The 20,151-nt window shown below is 37.1% G+C and overlaps 1 protein-coding gene across 5 annotated transcripts in view; it reads left to right on the top strand.

The window, feature by feature from the left end:
• Positions 1–20,151, top strand: part of TTLL7 (tubulin tyrosine ligase like 7) — a 153,966-nt gene that overhangs the window by 108,120 nt on the left and 25,695 nt on the right. For 4 of the 5 annotated variants that reach the window (XR_005361349.1, XM_038541576.1, XM_038541575.1 and 1 more), the window contains one exon: positions 14,239–14,399. Coding sequence is in view for 4 of the 5 variants with exons in the window: in XM_038541576.1 (XP_038397504.1) it covers positions 14,239–14,399 (161 nt within the window). In the remaining variant the exon portion in view is untranslated. Of the gene's footprint in view, positions 1–1,297; positions 1,388–14,238; positions 14,400–20,151 lie in introns of those variants that run through there. The other variant, XM_038541578.1, reaches the window with a different exon arrangement.

The following is a 20,151-nucleotide window of genomic DNA, read 5'->3' on the forward strand; positions in this document are numbered from 1 at the left end:
GAATGTGGGCTAGTTTTAAGTATCATGAAGAAAAATAAATGTGGCTGAAAAATAGAGAGAAGGTTACCTTAGAGCAGAGACCTAAATAAAATAGTACTATGCAGATAACCACAGCTAGATTGTGTCAGGTGGAGGGGAAGAGCTTCTACCCTGAGGTAGAAGCTAGATTGATGTGTCCATGAAGGCGCAGAAAGCATCATTTAATTTCCTTGTTTATAGGATAGTTGGCTTGTGCTGGTCAAGAGTGAGTGAAGTGGTGGGGAACACTGAAGTTAGATGCATGAGCAGGGGTCAGATCACACCTCATAGGTTCTAGAAAGACTGTGGCTTTTATTCCAAGTGATGGAAAGTCACTGGAAAATTTTGAGCAGAAGAATTACAGAGTCTGGTTTATAATTTAAAAGGATTATGAGAGCTGCTGTGTAGAGAATAGAACTGGGGTAGAGGGAATGTAGCAAAATAGAAGTAGAGACCAACTAGAAGGTTTTTGGAATGATAGAGCAAGAGCTACTGGTTGCTTAGTTAAGGTGGTAACTGAATGGGCAGATGCCAGGGAAGAGCAGGAGTTTCCTCCTATTATTACCATTGTTTCTTTTTACTTTAATTTTGGTTTTGGACATGCTGAGGCTGATATATTGATTAGAAATCCAACTGAAAGTATTGAGTATGTATTTGTATATATAGTTTTTTAAAAATTTCAGAGCTAAGGTTGTGTATGGAGATACAAAACTTAAGAATCAACCAGGATATTTAAACTGGCAGGACCAGATGTGATTACCTAGAGAGCGAGTGTGGTTAGAAAAGAAAAGAGTTTCAAGAACTGAGCCCTGGGCCACTTCCACATGTAGAAACCAGAGAAGTGTGTGTGTGTGTGTGTGTGTGTGTGTGTGTGTGTGTGTGTTGAAGGAAGAAGATTAACGTAAGGGGACCGAGAAGGAGTAGTCAGTGAGGTGTGAAAAACCATGAGAACTGGGTGTCCCTGAAACCAAGTAAAGGAATTATTTTAAGGACAGAGTGAAGAGCGGAGTCGGCTGTGGCTGATAGGGGCAGGAAGACCTGACTGCAGTTATTGGCAATGCGAAAGTTAATAGTGACCTGATCATAACAAGTCAGGGGGATAGTAGGGAGTAAAACTTGAGTGGAGTTAGTTTCAAGGGATAAAAGGCACAGAGAAAAAAAATACAGCTAGCATAGCCTTTTCCAAGGAGTTGTGCTGTAGAGAGGAAAGGGAAATATGGTAGCTGGAGAGCCATGGGGGTTAATGACAAGGTTTGTTTGTTTGTTTGTTTTTTTAAAGATGAAGATATTTGCAGTTGTTTGTGTGCTGATGAAAATGATCTAGAAGACAGGAATGGCACAGGCAAGAGAGGTGATAGAAAATCCTTGTGTAAGTAAGCTGGGGGCAGTTTGTCCTAACCAGGAGCATTTATTCTAACAGGACGGAAGGCAGAGTCTAGCATCCTGCAGGGAAGATGTAAAGGTTTTCTTCTGATGGGGAGGGGCTTTTAGAGGTTTAAGGAGACAGTAAAAGGTATGTGATTGTTATCTTGGACAGTAGGAGACAGGAATGGCCAGCAGCCTGAGCAGCCCATCAAATGCATTGCAACATAATTTTGGGGGAGTTATACTATTTTAGTAGTTTTAATGAAGTTGTATTCCTTCAGGAATACAAACTATCATTTCCTCTTTTAATATTTTTTTTTTTTTTTTGCTAATAAGCTGAAAGTTGACACTGTTCAGATGATGACTTTTTTATGTACTTTCATCTGGGTGAACTGAACTCACAATTTTGCATTAACACATTCAACAACTAATTACTTGGTTTCTATCGCATGCCAAATACTGGGCTGCCATTGAGGACTGTATAGCAAAGCTGATCCAGAGGTAAATTGAAAACATATTATAAGCCCCAAATAAATGTTTGCTAAGTTACTGACCGTAGCCTCGATTAATCAAAATAAGGACTTTTTATTAGAATCAGAACTCTAAATTTCCTCAGGTCCATGTATTTTTTGTAATGGAAGACTGTAGGTAAGTTGCTAATTGAAATAGTCCAGAAGAAGATTAAAGTATTTATAAGACATAATACATGATAAATAGGATGTTTTAAAGCAGTGGAGAAAAGGTAATTCCCCCCACCAAAATTACTAAAGCAATTGGCTACCTATCTGTAAGAAAATTGGGTTGGAGCCTTATCTTTCACCATTTGCAAAAATAAATACGAGATAGATTATAAATATGAGATAGATTATAGCTTAATATGTAAAAAAAGAAAATATTAAAAGTTTAAAAAGATATGTTTATAATCTCAGAATGGGAGAACCACTTCTTAAGAAAAACCTCAAACCCAGAAGTCTTGAAGCAAATATTGACAGATTTGATTACGTGAAAACTTTAAAACAAATAGCAGAAGCCGTGAGGAGAAGGGGGCAGGAGTATGGAGGAAGACAGAAATTTGTGGTACATAAAACACAAAGTTGACACCAACAAACCAAAACCTCCTACAAATCAACCAGCAAGAGACAAGCTATCCTATAAATATTAATAAATAAAATGGCAAAGTACATAAAAAGGCCATGAAAAAATAATTTATGTGTCTTCAAATACCCAATTAACATGTAAATAGATCCTTGGCTTCACTAATGATGAAGGAAAAGCAAGTAAAAACCATCATATTGACAAAAATTAATAAGACAGATAATACCAGTGATGGAAATAGTCTGGATAAAAGAGCTTTTGCTCTACTATTAGAGGGAGAATACATTGCTACAACTCTTTAAAAAGGTGATTTGCAGTATCTATTAAAATTACAAATGTTCATAACCTTATGACTCAGCAAAATTACTTACAGCATTTTATCATACCCAGTAATTGTCTGAGTAAATGAAAGATAGACATACGTGAGCATTCACTTCAATGGTATTTGTGAGAGCAAAACATGTGAAGAAACCTAAATGTCTTATCAATAGATTTATGGTTCAATAAATTATAGCACATCCACACTATTCAGTTGCATTAAATTGAATCCTATGCTGCATTCATAGTTCTTAACCTGAGAGATAGCACAGGATTATGACTTGCAACTTAGGAAACTAACGTACATTAGTAAAATGAGCCAAACTTTACTAATCGTGAGTGAAGGATACGATCAGTAAGCAGTTATCCGGAGCCCACGAGCCCGTCAGCTCTCAGGTGTTCCTTTTCAAATGTCCAGAAACATTCTGGGTTCAAAGTAATAAATGCCAACTATGTGTGGATCACCTTAATACAGAGGGAGCCTTCTGGATTTGGGTGGCCTTCATTTTCCTTCCCCATTACTCACCCATGTAGTCTTTGTGACTAACTTGCATTCCGTAGCCAGCTGAAATAAAAAGGTTGTCTGATAGACCATGGATGTTGTCTGATAGAACTCTCTGCAAAGATGGCAATATTCTGTATTTGTGATGTCCAGCACAGTGATCACTGGGCACATGTGGCCATGTGAGCATTTGAAATGTGGCTATTATGACCGAGGAACTAAACTTTTACTTTTAATTAATTTAAATTTAAATAGCCACATGTGTCTAGTAGGGACTGTAGTTGACAGTGTGGAGCTCGGCAGACCAGGGCAGCCTTCTAAATATGTTCTTAGATAATAACTTTCTCAGTTATCTTCCCGCTGAGAAATAACATTAGAGGGTTTGCAGGAATGTCCAGTAAGGTCATCATTGCCTTGGGCATCATTGCCATGGGCATCTCAAAGAAATAATGCCTCTCTCAATTTTTTCCTTCTATATGCCATCCAAAAAGGCTATCAAGATAGTAAATTAAACAAACATGTCATGTTGTGCAATAATATGTATTAGCCCACTTTAAATGACAGACGTATATGTACTATTTTAAATTTTTTTCATTAAAAATTTTTACAAACTAGGTACCAAGTTGTTAAGATGATGTTTTTCTAGAGGGTAGGTAGGCTCACTGAGCCAAGGGAATGAAAGTGGTGACGTTTGGTGTTGTTTTTCTCTTTGTTTTTGTATGTTTCTCTGTATTTTTTTTTTCAAGTTAAAACAGTCTTTTTTAAAATGGCAGAATAATAGGGAGACACAGGCATTCCTGTGAAGCCTGTCTGGATTCCTCCCCAATCAGATGTTATCTTTCTGTATTGTAGATCCTCGTGGCACTTTGTACTCAGTTGTATTTACGGTCTGCCTTGAGAGGTTTTGGTACTAATTTTTTTCCACTTCTCTAAAAGCCGGGGGTTTGTCTTACTTTGTAGTTACCTGTAGAAGGATTTCTATAAGAATTTATTAAGTTGACTCAGTTCTAGACTCTTTTATGAACTCTGTCAATGGCGGGCTAGCTTCTTTCTGCTTCCTTTTTTCTTCACTAGTAATGTGTGTGTACTTGAACAGCAACAACAAATTAAGACACTGTCATTCTGTTTTCCTACCTGTGATTTGAGAAGGTCTGATAAACATTGTAGGGGATAATCAAATGATGTGTGTGAATAGTAGTAATATTTGTGAATTAGAAGAAACTATTTAATACTTTAGGATTGTTATGCTCAATTTGGTTTATAAATTTTGAGTAAGATTAAATGATTGCTTATAAATTTACTTGCAAGTACTCTTGGCAGTATATCTATTTCTCCTCTGCTGATTTACTCTAAGAATATTTGGAGTGGGTTATGTTTGTGTAATCCTCTCCTCCACATCTCCAGGTTTATCATACACTGCTGTGTTACAGGAGTGGAAGCACCAATGTGCGGAGGCATGGTTTGTAGTACAACTTGTGTATCTAGTTACCCTTTCTTTGAGCCCTTTTATTACTCCTTCCATTTTGGCATAAACCGAAATTACTATATGTCTTCTGTCCTTGTAAAAAGTAGTAAGACCTCCCATTTTCAATACAAAGCTTGTTAAAGTCCCACAGTTTACAATACCCAAGCAATTATAGTAATACTTTTACATAGGTAATTTAGTTCTATTTTTGGCAGACGAATTTGTAGCTTGAATTTTGACTCTTGGAGCAATAAGAGCTGATCTTAATTACAGCACGTGTATCCTGCCCAGTTGCCCATTGTCACAGAGGCCCTTAGAGTTGGCTCAGAGATGGTAGGCCTGGGCTACGATGAGAATGGGAAAGCCCAGGATTTATACATGTGCAGCTTATTTGTGGCAGTTTTCTTACTATGGTTATGATCACTGAGTTTCCTTTTCTTCCCCCAGCCATTTTGTTCTTTAAAACCCTTTTTCCAAAGCAGACCTTTATTCTCAGATGCATAGTAGAAGGTGGAATGCTCCCAGCAAAAGAAACAGAAGGCAGCTTTCAGCAGCATTCTTAGTGTGATGGCATTCTGGCCCTTACTGCAAGGGTCATTGAAGAGCTCTTACCCATGAGTAATTATTTGAATAATAAGGAAATGAATTTTTGGAAAACTTTTCCTTTTTGTAAAATTAACCCTGCCAAGTTTCTAGGTTCTTTCACCCATGATCATAAAAAGAAGCATAACAAATACACACATCATGAATGCACATCATCAGGCCAGCCAGGGGCAGAGGTCTTGAGCTCTAACATAAACAAAGAATTTTTAATTGGGATATATATATACATATACATATATTTAACATTCTGTTCATTTAATCAGTAGCATTACAATTAATTAAGTGAAATACTTAAAATTTAGCTCAGACAAGTATAAAGATATATATTGTTTTTCTATTTTTTAAAAATATTTTATTTATTCATGAGAGACACAGAGAGACACACAGGCAGAGGGAGAAGCAGGCTCCATGTGGAAGCCCCATGTGGGACTCAATCCCAAGACTCCAGGATCATGCCCTGTGCCGAAGACAGGCGCCAAACCGCTGAGCCACCCAGGCGTCCCTAAAGATGTATATTGTGAAAATAATCATTGAGACAAAGTTAAATATGTTTTGTCTGATTTCTCTATATATATATAAACATTTTTTACTCTACCTCTTCCCAATCTTTTTATTTCAGATGAAATCAGAGGTAAAGTGGGATCAGAGAATGATTGACAGAAAGACTTTTTTCTTGAAATATGAGTGCCAATATAACAATGAGTTGAAAAGTGCATTGAAAAAAAATTTTTAAGCTTTATATGTTGATAAGGAGCACTGTTAGTGGAAAGAGGTACTGGACTTGTAGTCACATGGATTTGGTTTCATTACTATCTCAGCCTTTTACTTGGGGCAAGTAACTTCTCAGGACTTCTTTGAGATTTGTAACATTAAGTAGTGGGGGGGGGTGCGGTTTGTGAAGAAGTGACACATTATATATGGGAGGGTGCTCAGGCATGGGAAGGGTAAAATGCAGGCTGATTTCTTTCCTACTAAGGAGCCTCCTGCCAGGCTTTTTTCTCATATGTACATATCTCTGGTAAAGTAGAATTTATAAATTAGGCACAGTAAGAGATTAACAACTAATAATGAAATAGAGCAATGATAACATATGATAATAAAAGTCTTGAAAATATGGCCTCTCTCTCTTAAAATATCCTATTGTACTGTACTCACCCTTTTTCTTGTGATGATGTGAGATGATTAAATGCCCATATGATGAGATGAAGTGAAGTGAGTGATGCAGTGTTAGGCAACTGTTGACCTTCTGGCAATACGTCAGAAAGAGAATCATCTACTTCCCAACAGTGGTTGACCGCAGGTAACTGAAACTGTGAGAAGTGAATCCACAGATAAGGGGAGGCTACTGTACTAAGGATTCTTCATATGCAGAATTATTTTAGGTAGGATATGTAGAAATGGGATATAAAAATTGTTGGGTTGTAATATTTTAACCATTTATTTGACTGTTTGAAACCTGTCCTATTGCTTTATAAAGCCAAAAGCTGCATCCAGTTTTTTGAGAAACCTAGAATGTGGGTCAGCTGTGGAATGTAGAATTATATATTATAAAAAGTTACCTATTTAGAAGGCCAAAGACTTAACTAATTTACATCTAGATGTGGATTAATCAGATCTATCCTTCTTTTGTCTGGGATGATAATAATCACTGGAAGGCTGTGTCAGTTCTGTTGCCTGGGGAGCAGACATAGGACAGAATTAGAAGTGAAAGAGATTTATAAGAGAAAACACCCAAGACAGATAAAAGAGAGAGAGTTCAAGTAGATAAGAAGAGCCTTCAAACTGCAATTTGGGTCTGACAGTGGTGAAGGGAGGGCAGGAGGGCTGGGGAGGAAGAACCTCAGACTTGTGAAGTTCTAAGAGAGCCTCATCGGGCTGATAGGGAGCCAGAACAAAGAGAGCTGTTAGAGGGATCGTGCTAGGTGGGAATAACCCCTCTCTGGTATCCCATCCATGCTCAATCCCTTGGTTGGGAGCAGAGGAGAGCATGAAGTTGATGGTTGCAGTGGATCCTGAATGGGGAGGCTGTCAGTTAGCTGCAGTCTTGGAAGCAGGTTGAGTCTAATGGCATGCCACAAAGGCTGTGTGTGATACGATTTAAGTTGACAGGCATTTATCGGTTGCTATTTGGTACAAGAACTAAGCTAAGCACATTGGGGATTTTGAGAGTTGTTCATTCGTTCATTTAGTTATTTGCTCACTCTAACATGCATGCATTCAGTGACACTAATTGAGGGACTACCATGTCCCACGCGCTATGCTAGGTGTGGAATGTGTAAAACTCTCATTAAAATCTCTTAATTCCATTTATAAACCATTGTTGAAATATCTCACTTTTTCTGTTCCAGGATCCAAGCATTTTCTGGTTGCTCATTAAAATGTTATAAAACTCTAAGATTAGAACCCACCCACACAAACTCTTTCACATGCCTTATTTCAAATTTTCCTTAATGGATGTAAACTTCAAAGGTCAAGGATGAGGGAATTAGATACTGAAAAGAATCCTCACCAGGTGAAAATGGAAATAGCTAATCCTTTTTAATATCATGTTGTGGTAACTCCACACTTGCATAATGTAGTTTTCTGCCAAGAATGTAGCTGCTTTATATAATTTATAAGGAATATATGTGAAGTATGAAAATACTGCAGTGTTGGTGGGCTGTGAAGAATGCCAAATTTTCTGAAAAGCTTATTCTCTGATGTGATATCTAGGCATAACCCAAGATTGGAGGATGAAGAGAAATTCATAGTGATGTTAAGCTTATGCTATATTTGCATTTATTTGGGGGTTCTAAGAGATCTTTGTTTATCAAGTGTTTCTTCTCTAAATAGCAATTTCTTTTTAATACCTACTCTAGTTGCTTCTGCATACATTTTGATGTTATTTTCTGTCTCTTTTTCATTTGGGCTGACATAGATGCTGTACAGAGCTGTTCGTTTTGCATCAGCAAAAATGCCTTTACCCTATAGCCATGGCTGCTGCATGCATCATTAGTACAGCATGTAGTGATTTTAATGTTATTTCTAAACCTCCCTCACCTCATGCCATTATTTTAATTTAGAACCAACTGTTCAGCCATATGGAGCAGTTTGTCATTCAACATCTGTATATTCTTGCAAAATATGAATTTGTGTACTTTATGCTTTCAAACATGCTATATTTCATATGGGAAAGACAACTCTTTTCATTTTATTAATGTTTTCATTGACCGAATCTCCCATTTATTTTTCCCTCGGAGAGCTTAATGTTGGCTCAGGATGCTTTTAAAAGTCACAGTGTCAGGAAATGGATACTTGTATTCTATAACTTACCCTCACTTGAGTCCACAGATAAACATGAAGGGCACTGTGCTGACCATTTGTTTTTGTGTTTCACAAATTATTCATCTTCCATCCATTTTGTTCTAACCCCAAAGCACCTGGATATCCAAAAGAGCATTACAAACGAACTGGCATTAATTTACCTCTTTCCAATCTGGTTCTTTACCTGTCTGTTCTCTGCCTTACTAAAATTATTCAGTGGATGTTTTGCTAAAGATACAGTCCCTGTCTCCCCATCTGTATAGCCTTTTTTTTTTTTTTAAGATTTTATTTATTTATTCATGAGACAGAGAGAGAGAGAGAGAGAGAGAGAGAGAGAGGCAGAGACACAGGCAGAGGGAGAAGCAGGCTCCATGCAGGGAGCCTGATGTGGGACACAGTCCCGGGACCCCAGGATCACACCCTGGGCCAAAGGCAGGCGCTAAACCGTTGAGCCACCAGGGCTGCCCTGTATAGCCTTTTAAGCAGATGAGACCCTTTGCCATGGCCCTGATGGAGGGGAGGGGGTGCCTGGGCAGTCTTTTTTTTTTATGATTTTATTTATTTATTCATGAGAGACACACACAGAGAGAGGCAGAGACACAGGCAGAGGGAGAAGCAGGCTCCATGCAGGGAGCCCCATGTGGGACTCCATCCCGGGTCTCCAGGATCAGGTCCTGGGCCGAAGGTGGCGCTAAACCACTGAGCCACCCGGACTGCCCGGCAGTCTTGCTTATACACAGAGATCCCATCCATTTTCCCAAGTATTACTTGAGTAGAGGCAAATCTGAATCTAAGAAGTGACAATTTGATTCTTTTCTAGGGTTTGCTATTGACACTTGGACAGGTCAAATTAATTTGGAGGCAGTGTTGGGTAGTGCTTAGGAGCATAGATCTGTCTACATAGCTGTGTAATCTATTTACTAGCTGTGTAATCTTGGCAAAGATACTTATCTGCTCCATGCTTGAGTTTTCCCATCCATAAAATGATATCCAGAAATGTCCTCAAAACCTAAAAATTTTCATAACCACTAGGCAGCCAAACCTAACCTACCTGAATTCATTTGGTGACAGTGACCTGACAGGAATTTATGTGTTATTTCTGTCTTGTCTCTTGGTTTGAATAGTCACATATTTTCCTGCAGAAATAGTAATGTGTGTGATTGTGGAATATAGCCTCAAGATTCTTTGAAAAGGAACTGTAGACCAATTTGTATCTACCTTACATTTTTGTTCTGAGGGTTAAATGGATTGCTATATATAAAAGTGTTTAGAATAGTCCCTGGTCCACAGGGAGGTCTATAGGACGCCCTCAGTAAGTGTTAGCTCTGATTTTTACCTCGTTTGCATAGGTTTCACCTTGCTGTAAGGAACAGTTTCACTAAGATAAAACACCTGCTGAGTGCTAGACCTGTCTTGAGCCTTGGGTACATAAGTTTTTTACCAAGATGCACGTAATCCCTTCCTTTATGTAGATAACAGTCTATATTAAACAGGAAATTAAAATAAAGGAAGCTAATTATTAATAGGGGAAAAACAAAGGATGAAGGGATCATAGGTCAGTGGCAGGTAAAGGTCACCCTGAGTAGGTTCACCAGGTGAATAGGTAGGAGAAGACTGTCCCAAGCAGAGGAAAGAGTGTATGTGAATGCTCAGAGTGGAGATGAGGGATTCAGGTTCTTGTGGCCCTTGGTTTGCATGCCCTCATGCCTTCCAAATTATAGTTCTCTCTAACTCATTCCTTTCCTCAAGGTCAGGGGGCTTGCCTCCTTTAAAATTGAAGGCAAAGAGCAGCAAAGGACAATGTGTGCTCCCCGTGAGCTGCTCAGGAAAGAAGGGGCAAGTTTCTGGGTGGCCTAGACCATGCTAGTCTCACGATTCTGGGAAATCACTAAGGCAGAGATGCTGTTGCGTTACAAGAGGCCTAGGATATTTTGTTCATCTCTTCATGTTGGAGGAAACCTTAGGAGTAGAGCAGAAGCATTCTCCACCTCTAACACCCTGGCCACTTTCAGAAGTTGCTTTTAGTCATGTGTGGGCTAGAATATTAGACCGTCATGTTTTGAAAATTCCCTCTAAACTAAGAATAAAACATGTGCACAATAGTGGCCAAGAGAGTCCCTACTAAGGAATGTACCTAGTACGGTGCTTGGTATAGAGCAGGCAGGCGATGCCCGTTAGTTGCCCTTCTCTTTTGTTCTTGCACATCATAAGCATTTTTCCATAAACTGTATTCAAAAAAATAAATAACCTATCATCTCGAACGCTGTAAAGTTGAATAATTATTTAATAATAGAATATGAAAGAGGCACCTGGGTGGCTCAGTCGACTGAGTGGAAGACTCTTTGATTTTGGCTCAGGAAGGGGGCCAGTGGCACAATGGATAACACATCTGCCTATGATTTTGGCTCAGGTCACGATCGCAGGGTCATGTGTGGGGCTTTGTACCCAGTGGGGAGTGCTTTTCACCTCCCCTGTCCTACTCCCTTCTCCAAATTAAGAAATCTTAAAAAAAAAAAAAAAAAGTAGAATATGAAAATAATGTTACCATGGCTACTTTTTACCTTTTCTCTACATTATAACTTTTGGCCTATTATTATTCATTATACATAGAAGGTAGAAATGAAAATTGAGAAATGACTTAAATTTATCATTTACTGCTAGTGTGGATTCCTCTATCACATTAGTCATGAGTACTGCTTTCTACTTGAAAAAATATAGAGTTAAACTAATAGATTAAATGAAAATCGTAAAAAATAAAAGGTACGAATTCATGCCTAATAGACCTAACAGCATTATTATGAATAATTCATATTAGAGTTAAAAAAAATGTCCTGTTAATGCTTAAGCATTTGTTATCTGTAGTAACAAGCCTTTCCAGGATAATTTTTTTTCCCAAGTGGCTTTATTACAGATTGCAGTTTCTCTCCTTATTCTCTGCCTCCTCATCTGACAGGCCCCTGACCTGCAGTGGGAGTTGCTGTACTGTTCCCACTTCAGGGTGAAGGAAGCAGGAACAGGAGGGGAAGGCCTGAGGCTACTCACACCATTCATCATGAGAAGCTGGAGCTGACATTCTTCTCTAAATAAAATGTTATTCTGAAAATTTTTTACTGAATTGGTTTTAAACAGATGTTTATTCTACATTTACCTCATCAGAGATAACTAGTATCACTTTTTAAAAGATGGCTGTTTTAAAGACAGACAAATTAAATTCTTCCTTTTATCTGCTTCCAAGTCTCTCTATATATGTGCCAATTGAGAGAAATTCTATCTTCCTTCAGCCTTTATATTTGCAAGCTTCTTTCCCTTCTCACCACTCACTCACATATTTACAGGCAGTTCCTTCAGTGAGATACATAAAATAAAAAGTAAAAACCTGGGGCACCTCACTGGCTCAGTTGGTAGAGCATGCAACTCTTAGGGTTGTGAGTTGGGCCCCACGTTGGATGTAAAGATTGCTTTAAAAAAAAACAAAAACTGAAAAAAAATTTTTAAAAAGTAAAAATCTACTTTGGTGTATTGAAATTTGAATAACTATATTTGTTGGTGCTTACTTTTTTTTTAAAGAGTTTTCACTGGGGACACCTGGGTGGCTCAGTGGTTGAGCGTCTGCCTTCGGCCCAGGGCGTGATCCTGGAGTTCGGGATCAAGTCCCACATCGGGCTCCCTGCTTCTCTTTCTGCCAGCGTCTCTGCCTCTCTCTCTGTGTGTCTCTCAAATAAATAAATAGATAGATAGATAGATAGATAGACAGATAGATAGATATAAACTTTAAAAAAGATTTCATTGGAAATACCTACATAAGTGTTAAATACATGTGAATTGAACAAAATCACTTTTTGGGTTTATAATTTTTTTAAAAAACCTTTAGGATTTCAGTTGTTTTGAATTAATCATAGTCCTTATTTCATGGTACTCTCTCATTATTGGTATGTCTTTGGCCTGCTCTTATTTAGCGTTTTTAAGGTTAATTTTACCATATGTGACCCCCAACACCCAAAACAGAAGCTATATTCTTGGCAATGATCTATTATTATCTAATCAAATGACTCTCCTCCATCCCCCTGGTCATCCTTTCCATGTCTCAAGTAGCCATTTTCTTGAATTCAGGGTTCACCAGTTCCTTTCTTTCTTTATAAATTATAATGTCTGTGTTTATTCCCCACATGTATTTTTAATATTTAGTTGTTTTTACTTCTCTTAAAAGAGTTTCATACTGTATATAATTTCAAGTTTGCATTTTTAGAAATGTACTATTATATTACTAAGGTGCTCTGTGTTTTGTGTGTTGCTGTATTTCATTCATTTTGGTTACTATGTAATAGTTCAAGGGAATGAGTGTACCAGTTGATTTTTTCACTTTCCCACTGAAGGACAACTAGGTTGTTTTCAGGTGTAATTGTGAACAGCTGTTGGAACATTCTTATACATGCCTCTTGTTTTTAACCCCTGAGAGAGTTTCTCTTAGCAATAATATTGCTAGGTTATAAGGTATATGAATTTTTAACTTTAGGAGGTAATGCCAAGCTATTTTTGAGTGACTTTACCATTTGGGACTCCCACTAATAATGTCTAAGAGACCTTGCATATCCCTAGCTCTCTAGCACTTGGTATTGTCAGACTTTGAATTTTTGTCAGTTAAATGGCATAAAATGATATCTTATTATAGTTTTAATACTTATTTCTTATGTGTATTGGGCAAACATTTTCACTTTTGTGAAATTCCAGTTTTGTATATTTTTGTCTGTTTTTTTTCTAAGTTGTTGGTGTTTGTGTCAACAATTTGTCAGATGTTCATTATGTATTTCTGATATTAATCTTTTGTTGGAGATACATGGTTTTTTTATTTTTATTTTTTTCTAAATTTATTTATTCATGAGAGACACAGAGAGAGAGAGAGAGAGGCAGACACATAGGCAGAGGGAGAAGCAGGCTCCATGCAGAGAGCCTGATGTGGGACTTGATCTGGAGATTCCAGGATCAGACCCTGAGCCGAAGGCAGATGCTTAACCACTGAGTTTTTTCCCATTTTTTAATTTGATCTTTTATTTTCCTTATTAAGGTATCTTTTGGTGTCTAGAAGTTCTTAATTTAAGTATAATCAATCTATTAATAATATTTTATGGTTCATACCTTTTTGTGACTTAAAATAATCTTTTTCTAACCTAAGGACTAAAAGATACTCACTAGTACTTTTCACTAAGATATTTAATGTTTTATTTTTTAAACTTAAGGCCCTAATCCCTCTGCAGTTGATTTTTGTTAATTGAGTGAAGGAGAATTCAACTTTATTTTCTTAATAAAACTCACTATTTTTTTGGTCTCCATTTACTAATTTAACTTAAATTTAAATTTTAAACTTAATCTCTTCTTACTCCAATGGTCTAACTTGCTACCTATGTCGTAATCAGAGTTTCATAAATGCTTGGACCTATATCTGGGGATTTTTACTCTGTGCTATTATTCAGTGAATGAGTGTGTGTATGTATCTTTGATTTACATATATTCATCTTTGAATTTCAGAGACACACACACCTAGATCTTGAAATAACTTTGGTTTTTCCACTAGGTTTTGGACATAGTAAAAACAAGTATTCGAACAATTCTTCCACGCATCTGGAAGGTACCTGATGCTGAGGAAGTAAGTTTATATCGAATTTTCAACCGGGTTTTTAATCGCTTACTCTGGAGTCATGGCCAAGGACTGTGGAACTGTTTCTGTGATTCAGGGTAAGTTCTACGTTACTTCTTATCATTGTTACTTTTAACATTTTATTGTCTGGTTATATAGAAGCCCAATAAAATGGTTCAGTTTCTGTAATGATCTGTTAAAATAAGGATTTCTTTACTGCATATAGTTTTTTTTTTTAATTTGGCTATAATTTATAGCAGTTAAACTGATTTAGATGAGATAATGAATATGAACATAATATCTGACTATAATGAATATGAACACAATATCTGACTAATTTGTATTCAGTGGAGAGAAGGTAGTCTTTGATTGAATTTAATTTTTAAAAATTCAGTTAATTAACCTATACTGTATTATTAGTTTCAGAGGTGGAGTTCAGTGATTTATCAGTTGCCTGTAATACACAGTGCTCTTTGCATCAAGTGCTCTCCTTGATGCCCATTACCCAGATACTCCATCCCACTATCCCCTCTCCTCCAGCAACCTTCAGTGTCTTATTTTATTTTTCCCTCCCTTCCCCTATGATACTCTGTTTTGTGTGTTAAATTCCACATATGAGTGAAATCATATGATATTTTTCTCTCTCTGATTGACTTACTTCATTTAGCATAATACTCTATAGTTCCATCCATGTCTTGCAAATGGCAAGATTTCATTTTCTCTGATGGCTGAATAGTATTTCATTATATATATATTATGTGTATATACACACACATATACCACATCTTTATTCATTCATCTGTTGATGAACACCTGGGCTCTTTCCATAGTTTGGCTATTGTGGACATTGCTGTTATATTTATATAATATGGTGCAAGTGCCCCTTCGGATCACTGCATTTCTATTCTATCTTTTGGGTAAATACCTAGTAGTATTTGGGTCATGGGATAGCTCTAATTTTAACTTTCTGAGGAACCTCCATACTGTTTTTCAGAGTGGCTGTACCAGCTTCTCACCAGCAGTATAAAAGGGTTCCTGTTTCTCCGTATCTTCACCAACATCTTTTGTTTCCTGACCTGTTAATTGTAGCCATTCTGACTTGTGTGAGGTGGTATCTCATTGTGATTTTGATTTGTTATCTACTGATGCTGAGTGATATGGAACATTTTTTCAGCTGTCTGTTGACCAATCTATATGTCTTCTTTGGAGAAATGTCTGTTCGGGTCTTCTGCCACTTTCTTGAATGGATTATTCTGTGGGTGTTGAGTTTGATAAGTTTGTTATAGATTTTAGATACTAGCCCTTTATCTGGTAAGACATTTGCAAATATCCTCTCCCATTCTTTGGGTTGTCTTTTGGTTTTGTCAACTGTTTCCTTTGCTCTGCAAAAGCTTTTTTATCTTGATGAAGTCCCAATAGTTCATTTTTGCCTTTGTTCCCCTTGCCTTTGGAGATGTGTCTCGCAAAGAAGTTGCTGCCACTCAAAGAGATTGCTGCTGTGTTCTCCTTTAGTCTTGTCTCACGATTAGGTTTTTCATCCATTTTTAGTTTATTTTTGTGTGTGGTGTAATAACATCACCCAGCTTCACTCTTTTGCATGTGGCTGTCCAATTTTCCCAGCATCATTTGTTAAAGAATCTGCCTTTTTTCCAATGGATATTCTTCCCTGCTTTGTTGAAGAACAAACTCTATAGTCTATAGTTGACCATAGAGTTGAGGGTCCATTTCTGGGTTCTCTGTTCTGTTCCATTGATCTATTTTGTCTGTTTTTTTTGTGCCAATACCATACTGTCTTGATGATCACAGCTTTGTAATATAGCTTGAAATCTGGAATTGTGGGATCCCTGGGTGGCGCAGCGGTTTGGCGCCTGCCTTTGGCCCAGGGCGCGATCCTGGAGACCCGGGATCGAATCCCACGTCGGGCTCCCAGTGCATGGAGCCTGCTTCTCCCTCTGCCTATGTCTCTGACTCTCTCTCTCTCTCTGTGACTATCATAAATAAAAAAAAAAAAAAAAAAAAGAAATCTGGAATTGTGATGACACCAGTTTTGGGTTTCTTTTTCAACATTCCTTTAGCTGTGGGGGTCTTTTCTGTTCCATACAAATTTTAGGATTATTTGTTTCAGCTCTGTGAAAAATATTGATGGTATTTTGATAGGGATTGCATTGAATGTATAGATTGCTCTGGGTAGCATAGATATTTTAACAATATTTGTTCTTCCATTTCATGATCATGGAACATTTTTCCATTTCTTTGGGTCCTCCTCAATTTCTTTCATGAGTATTTTAAATTTTCAGAGTACAGATCCTTTATCTCTTTGGTTAGGTTTATTCCTAGGTATCTTATGGATTTTGATGCAGTTGTAAATGGGATCGATTCCTTAATTTCTCTTCTGTCTCATTGTTAGTATATAGAAATGCAACTTATTTCTGTACTTTGATTTTATATCCTGCCACTTTGCCGAATTCCTGTATGAGTTCTAGAAATTTGGGGGTTGGAGTCTTTCGGATTTTCCCCATAGAGTATTGTGTCATCTGCAAAAAGTGAGACTTTGACTTCTTCCTTGCCGATTTGGTTGCCTTTATTTCTTTTTTGTTGTCTGATTGCTGAGTCTAGGAATCCTAGTACTATGTTTAACAACAGTAGTGAGAATGGACATCCCTGTCATGTTCCTGACCTTAGGGAAAAAGCTCACTATGTTTCCCCTATTTGCAATGGGGAAAAAGCCATTCACAGATGGCTTTTATGATATTGAGGTATGTTCCCTCTACTCCTACCCTGCGGAGGATTTTAATCAAGTAGGATGCTGTATTGTGTCACACGCTTTTCCTATATCTATTGAGAGGGTCATATGGTTCTTATCCTTTCTTTTATTAATGTGGTGTATCACATTTATTGATATGTGGATGTTAAACCATCCTTGCAGCCCAGGAGTAAATCCCACTTGGTTGTGGTGAATAATCCTTTTAAAATACTGTTGGATCCTATTGACTAGTATTGAGAATTTTGGCATCCATGTTCATCAGGGATGTTGGTCTATAATTCTCCTTTTTGGTGGAGTCTTTGTCTGGTTTGGGGATCAAGGTATTGCTGGCCTTATAGAATGAGTTTGGAAGTTTTCCTCCCACTTCTGTTTTTTTGAAACAGCTTCAGAAGAATAGGTATTAATTCTTCTTTAAATGTTTGGTATAATTCTCCTGGAAAGCCATCTGGCCCTGGACTCTTGTTTGTTGAGAGATTTTTGATTGCTGCTTCAATTTCCTTGGTGATTATGAGTCTGTTCAGGTTTTCTATTTCTTCCTGATTCAATTTTGGTAGTTTATATGGTTCTAGCAATGCATCCTTTCTTCCAGATTGCCTAATTTGTTGGCGTATAGTTGCTCATAATATGTTCTTAAAATTGTATTTCTTCAGTGATGGTTGTTATCTCTCCTCTTTCATTTGTGATTTTATTAATTTGGGTCCTTTCTCTTCTCTTTTTGATAAGTCTGGCTAGGGATTTATTGGTCTTATTAATTCTTTCAAAGAACTGGTTCCTGGTTTTGTTCATCTGTTCTATTTCATTGATTTCTGCTCTAATCTTTATTATTTCTCTTCTCCTATTGGGTTTAGGCTTTATTTGCTGTTCTTTTTCCAGTTCCTTTAGGTGTAAGGTTAGTTTGTATATTTGAGACAGGCCTGTATTGCTATGTACTTCCCTCTTAGGACAGCCTTTGCTACATCCCAAAGTTTCTGAACTGTTTTGTTTTCATTTTCATTTGCTTCCATGAATTTTTTAAATTCTTCTTTAATTTCCTGGTTGACCCATTCATTCTTTAGTAGGATGCTTTTTAACCTCCATGTATTTGTGTTCCTTTCAAATTTTCTCTTGTGATTGAGTTCAAGTTTTAAAGCATGTGGTCTGAGAATATGCAGGGAATAATCCCAGTCTTTTGGCACTGATTGAAACCTGATTTGTGACCCAGTATGTGACCTATTCTGGAGAATGTATGTTCCATGTGCACTTGAGAAGAATGTATCCTATTGCTTTAGGATGAAATGCTTTGATGTATCTGTGAAGTCCGTTTGATCCAGTGTGTCATTCAAAGCACTTTTTCTTTATTGACTTTCTGCTTAGATGACCTGTCCACTGTTGTGAATGGGTGTTAAAGTCCCCTACTATTATTGTATTATTATCATCAATGTGTTTCTTTAACTTGTTATTAGTTGGTTTATATAATTGACTGCTTCCAAGCTAGGGGCATGAATATTTACAATTGTTAGATTTTCTTGTTGGATATACAATAAGATTATGATATAATTTTAAATTATGTTATAGTGTCCTTCTTCATCTCTTATTACAGTCTTTGGTTTAAAATTTAATTTTTCTAATATAAAAATTGCCACCCCAGCTTTCTTTCAATGTCCATTAACATGATAAATGGTTCTCCACCCCCTCACTTTCAATCTGAGGTGTCTTTGTGTCTAAAATGAGTCTCTTATAGACAGCATATCGATGGGTCTTGTTTTTCTTCTTTTTTAAAATCCAGTCTGATATTCTGTATCTTTTGATTGGAGCATTTAGTTCATTTCCATTCAGAGTAATTACTGAAAGACATGAATTTAGTGCCATTGTATTACCTATGAAGTCACTGTTTCTGTATGTTGTCTCTGTTCGTTTCTGGTCTTTGTTACTCTTGGGCTCTCTTTTTGCTCAAAGGATTCCCTTTAGTATTTCTTGCAGGGCTGGTTTAATGATCACAAATTCTTTTAGTTTCTGTTTGTCCTGGAAGCTCTTTATCTCTCCTAACATTCTGAATGACAGCCTTGACAGATAAAGTATTCTTGTCTGCATATTTTTCTTATATAGCACCTTGAATATATCATATTAGTCCTTTCTGGCCTGCCTAGTCTCTGTGGACAGGTCTGCTGCTGGCCTTATGTTTCTAGCCTTCTAGATTAAGGACTTCTTGTCTGGAGTTGCTTTCAGGATTTTCTCTTTATTTCTAAAATTTGCAAGCTTCACTATTAGATGTTGGGGTGTTGACCTATTTTTATTGATTTTGATGGGGATTCTCCTGTGCCTCCTGGACTTGAATGCTTGCTTATTTCCTTCCTCAAATTAGGGAAGTTCTCAGTTAGAATTTGTTCAAATCTGCTCAAATAAACCTGCTCCCCCTTTCATCATCTTCTGGCATCCCTATAATTCAAATATTATTATGTTTTATGGCATCATTGATCTCTGAAAGTCTCTCCTCATGATCAAGTAGTTGTTTTTCTCTTTTTCTCAGCTTTGTTACTTTCCATCATTTTGTCTTTTAAATCACTGACCCTCTCTTCTACCTCATTTTACCCTAGCAGTTAGAGCCTCTGTTTTTTACTGCAATCTCAGTAATAGCATTTTTTTTTCAGCCTTATTGGTTTTTGGTTCTTTTATTTCTGCAGTAAGGGATTCTGTAGTGGCTTTTATGCTTTATTCCAAGGTCAGCCAATATCTTTATAATCATTGCTTTGAATTCTAGTTCTGACATCTTACTTGTATCCATATTGATCAAATCTATGGTAGACTACTACCACTGGGTAGAATTGACATTTTAACAATATTTCTTTTCTGTGAAATTTCTTTCACTGTGAATTTCTCCATCTAGTCAATTTGTCCAGAAAAGAAAGGAGGAAAGAGAAAGAGAAAGAGAAAGAGAAAGAAAAGAAAAGAAAAGAAAAGAAAAGAAAAGAACCCAGCAAAATCAACTATAATAATATCAATAACAATAATATCTTCAGGGACTGATTCTGGTTTATATTGTGTACACTCTGCTGTTGTGTTTTGACTGCTCTTTTCCCACTGGTCCTTTCTCTACATAATTCCTCCTT

Source organism: Canis lupus, chromosome 6, assembly GCF_011100685.1.
Source record: "Canis lupus familiaris isolate Mischka breed German Shepherd chromosome 6, alternate assembly UU_Cfam_GSD_1.0, whole genome shotgun sequence".
Classification (NCBI taxonomy): domain Eukaryota; kingdom Metazoa; phylum Chordata; class Mammalia; order Carnivora; family Canidae; genus Canis; species Canis lupus.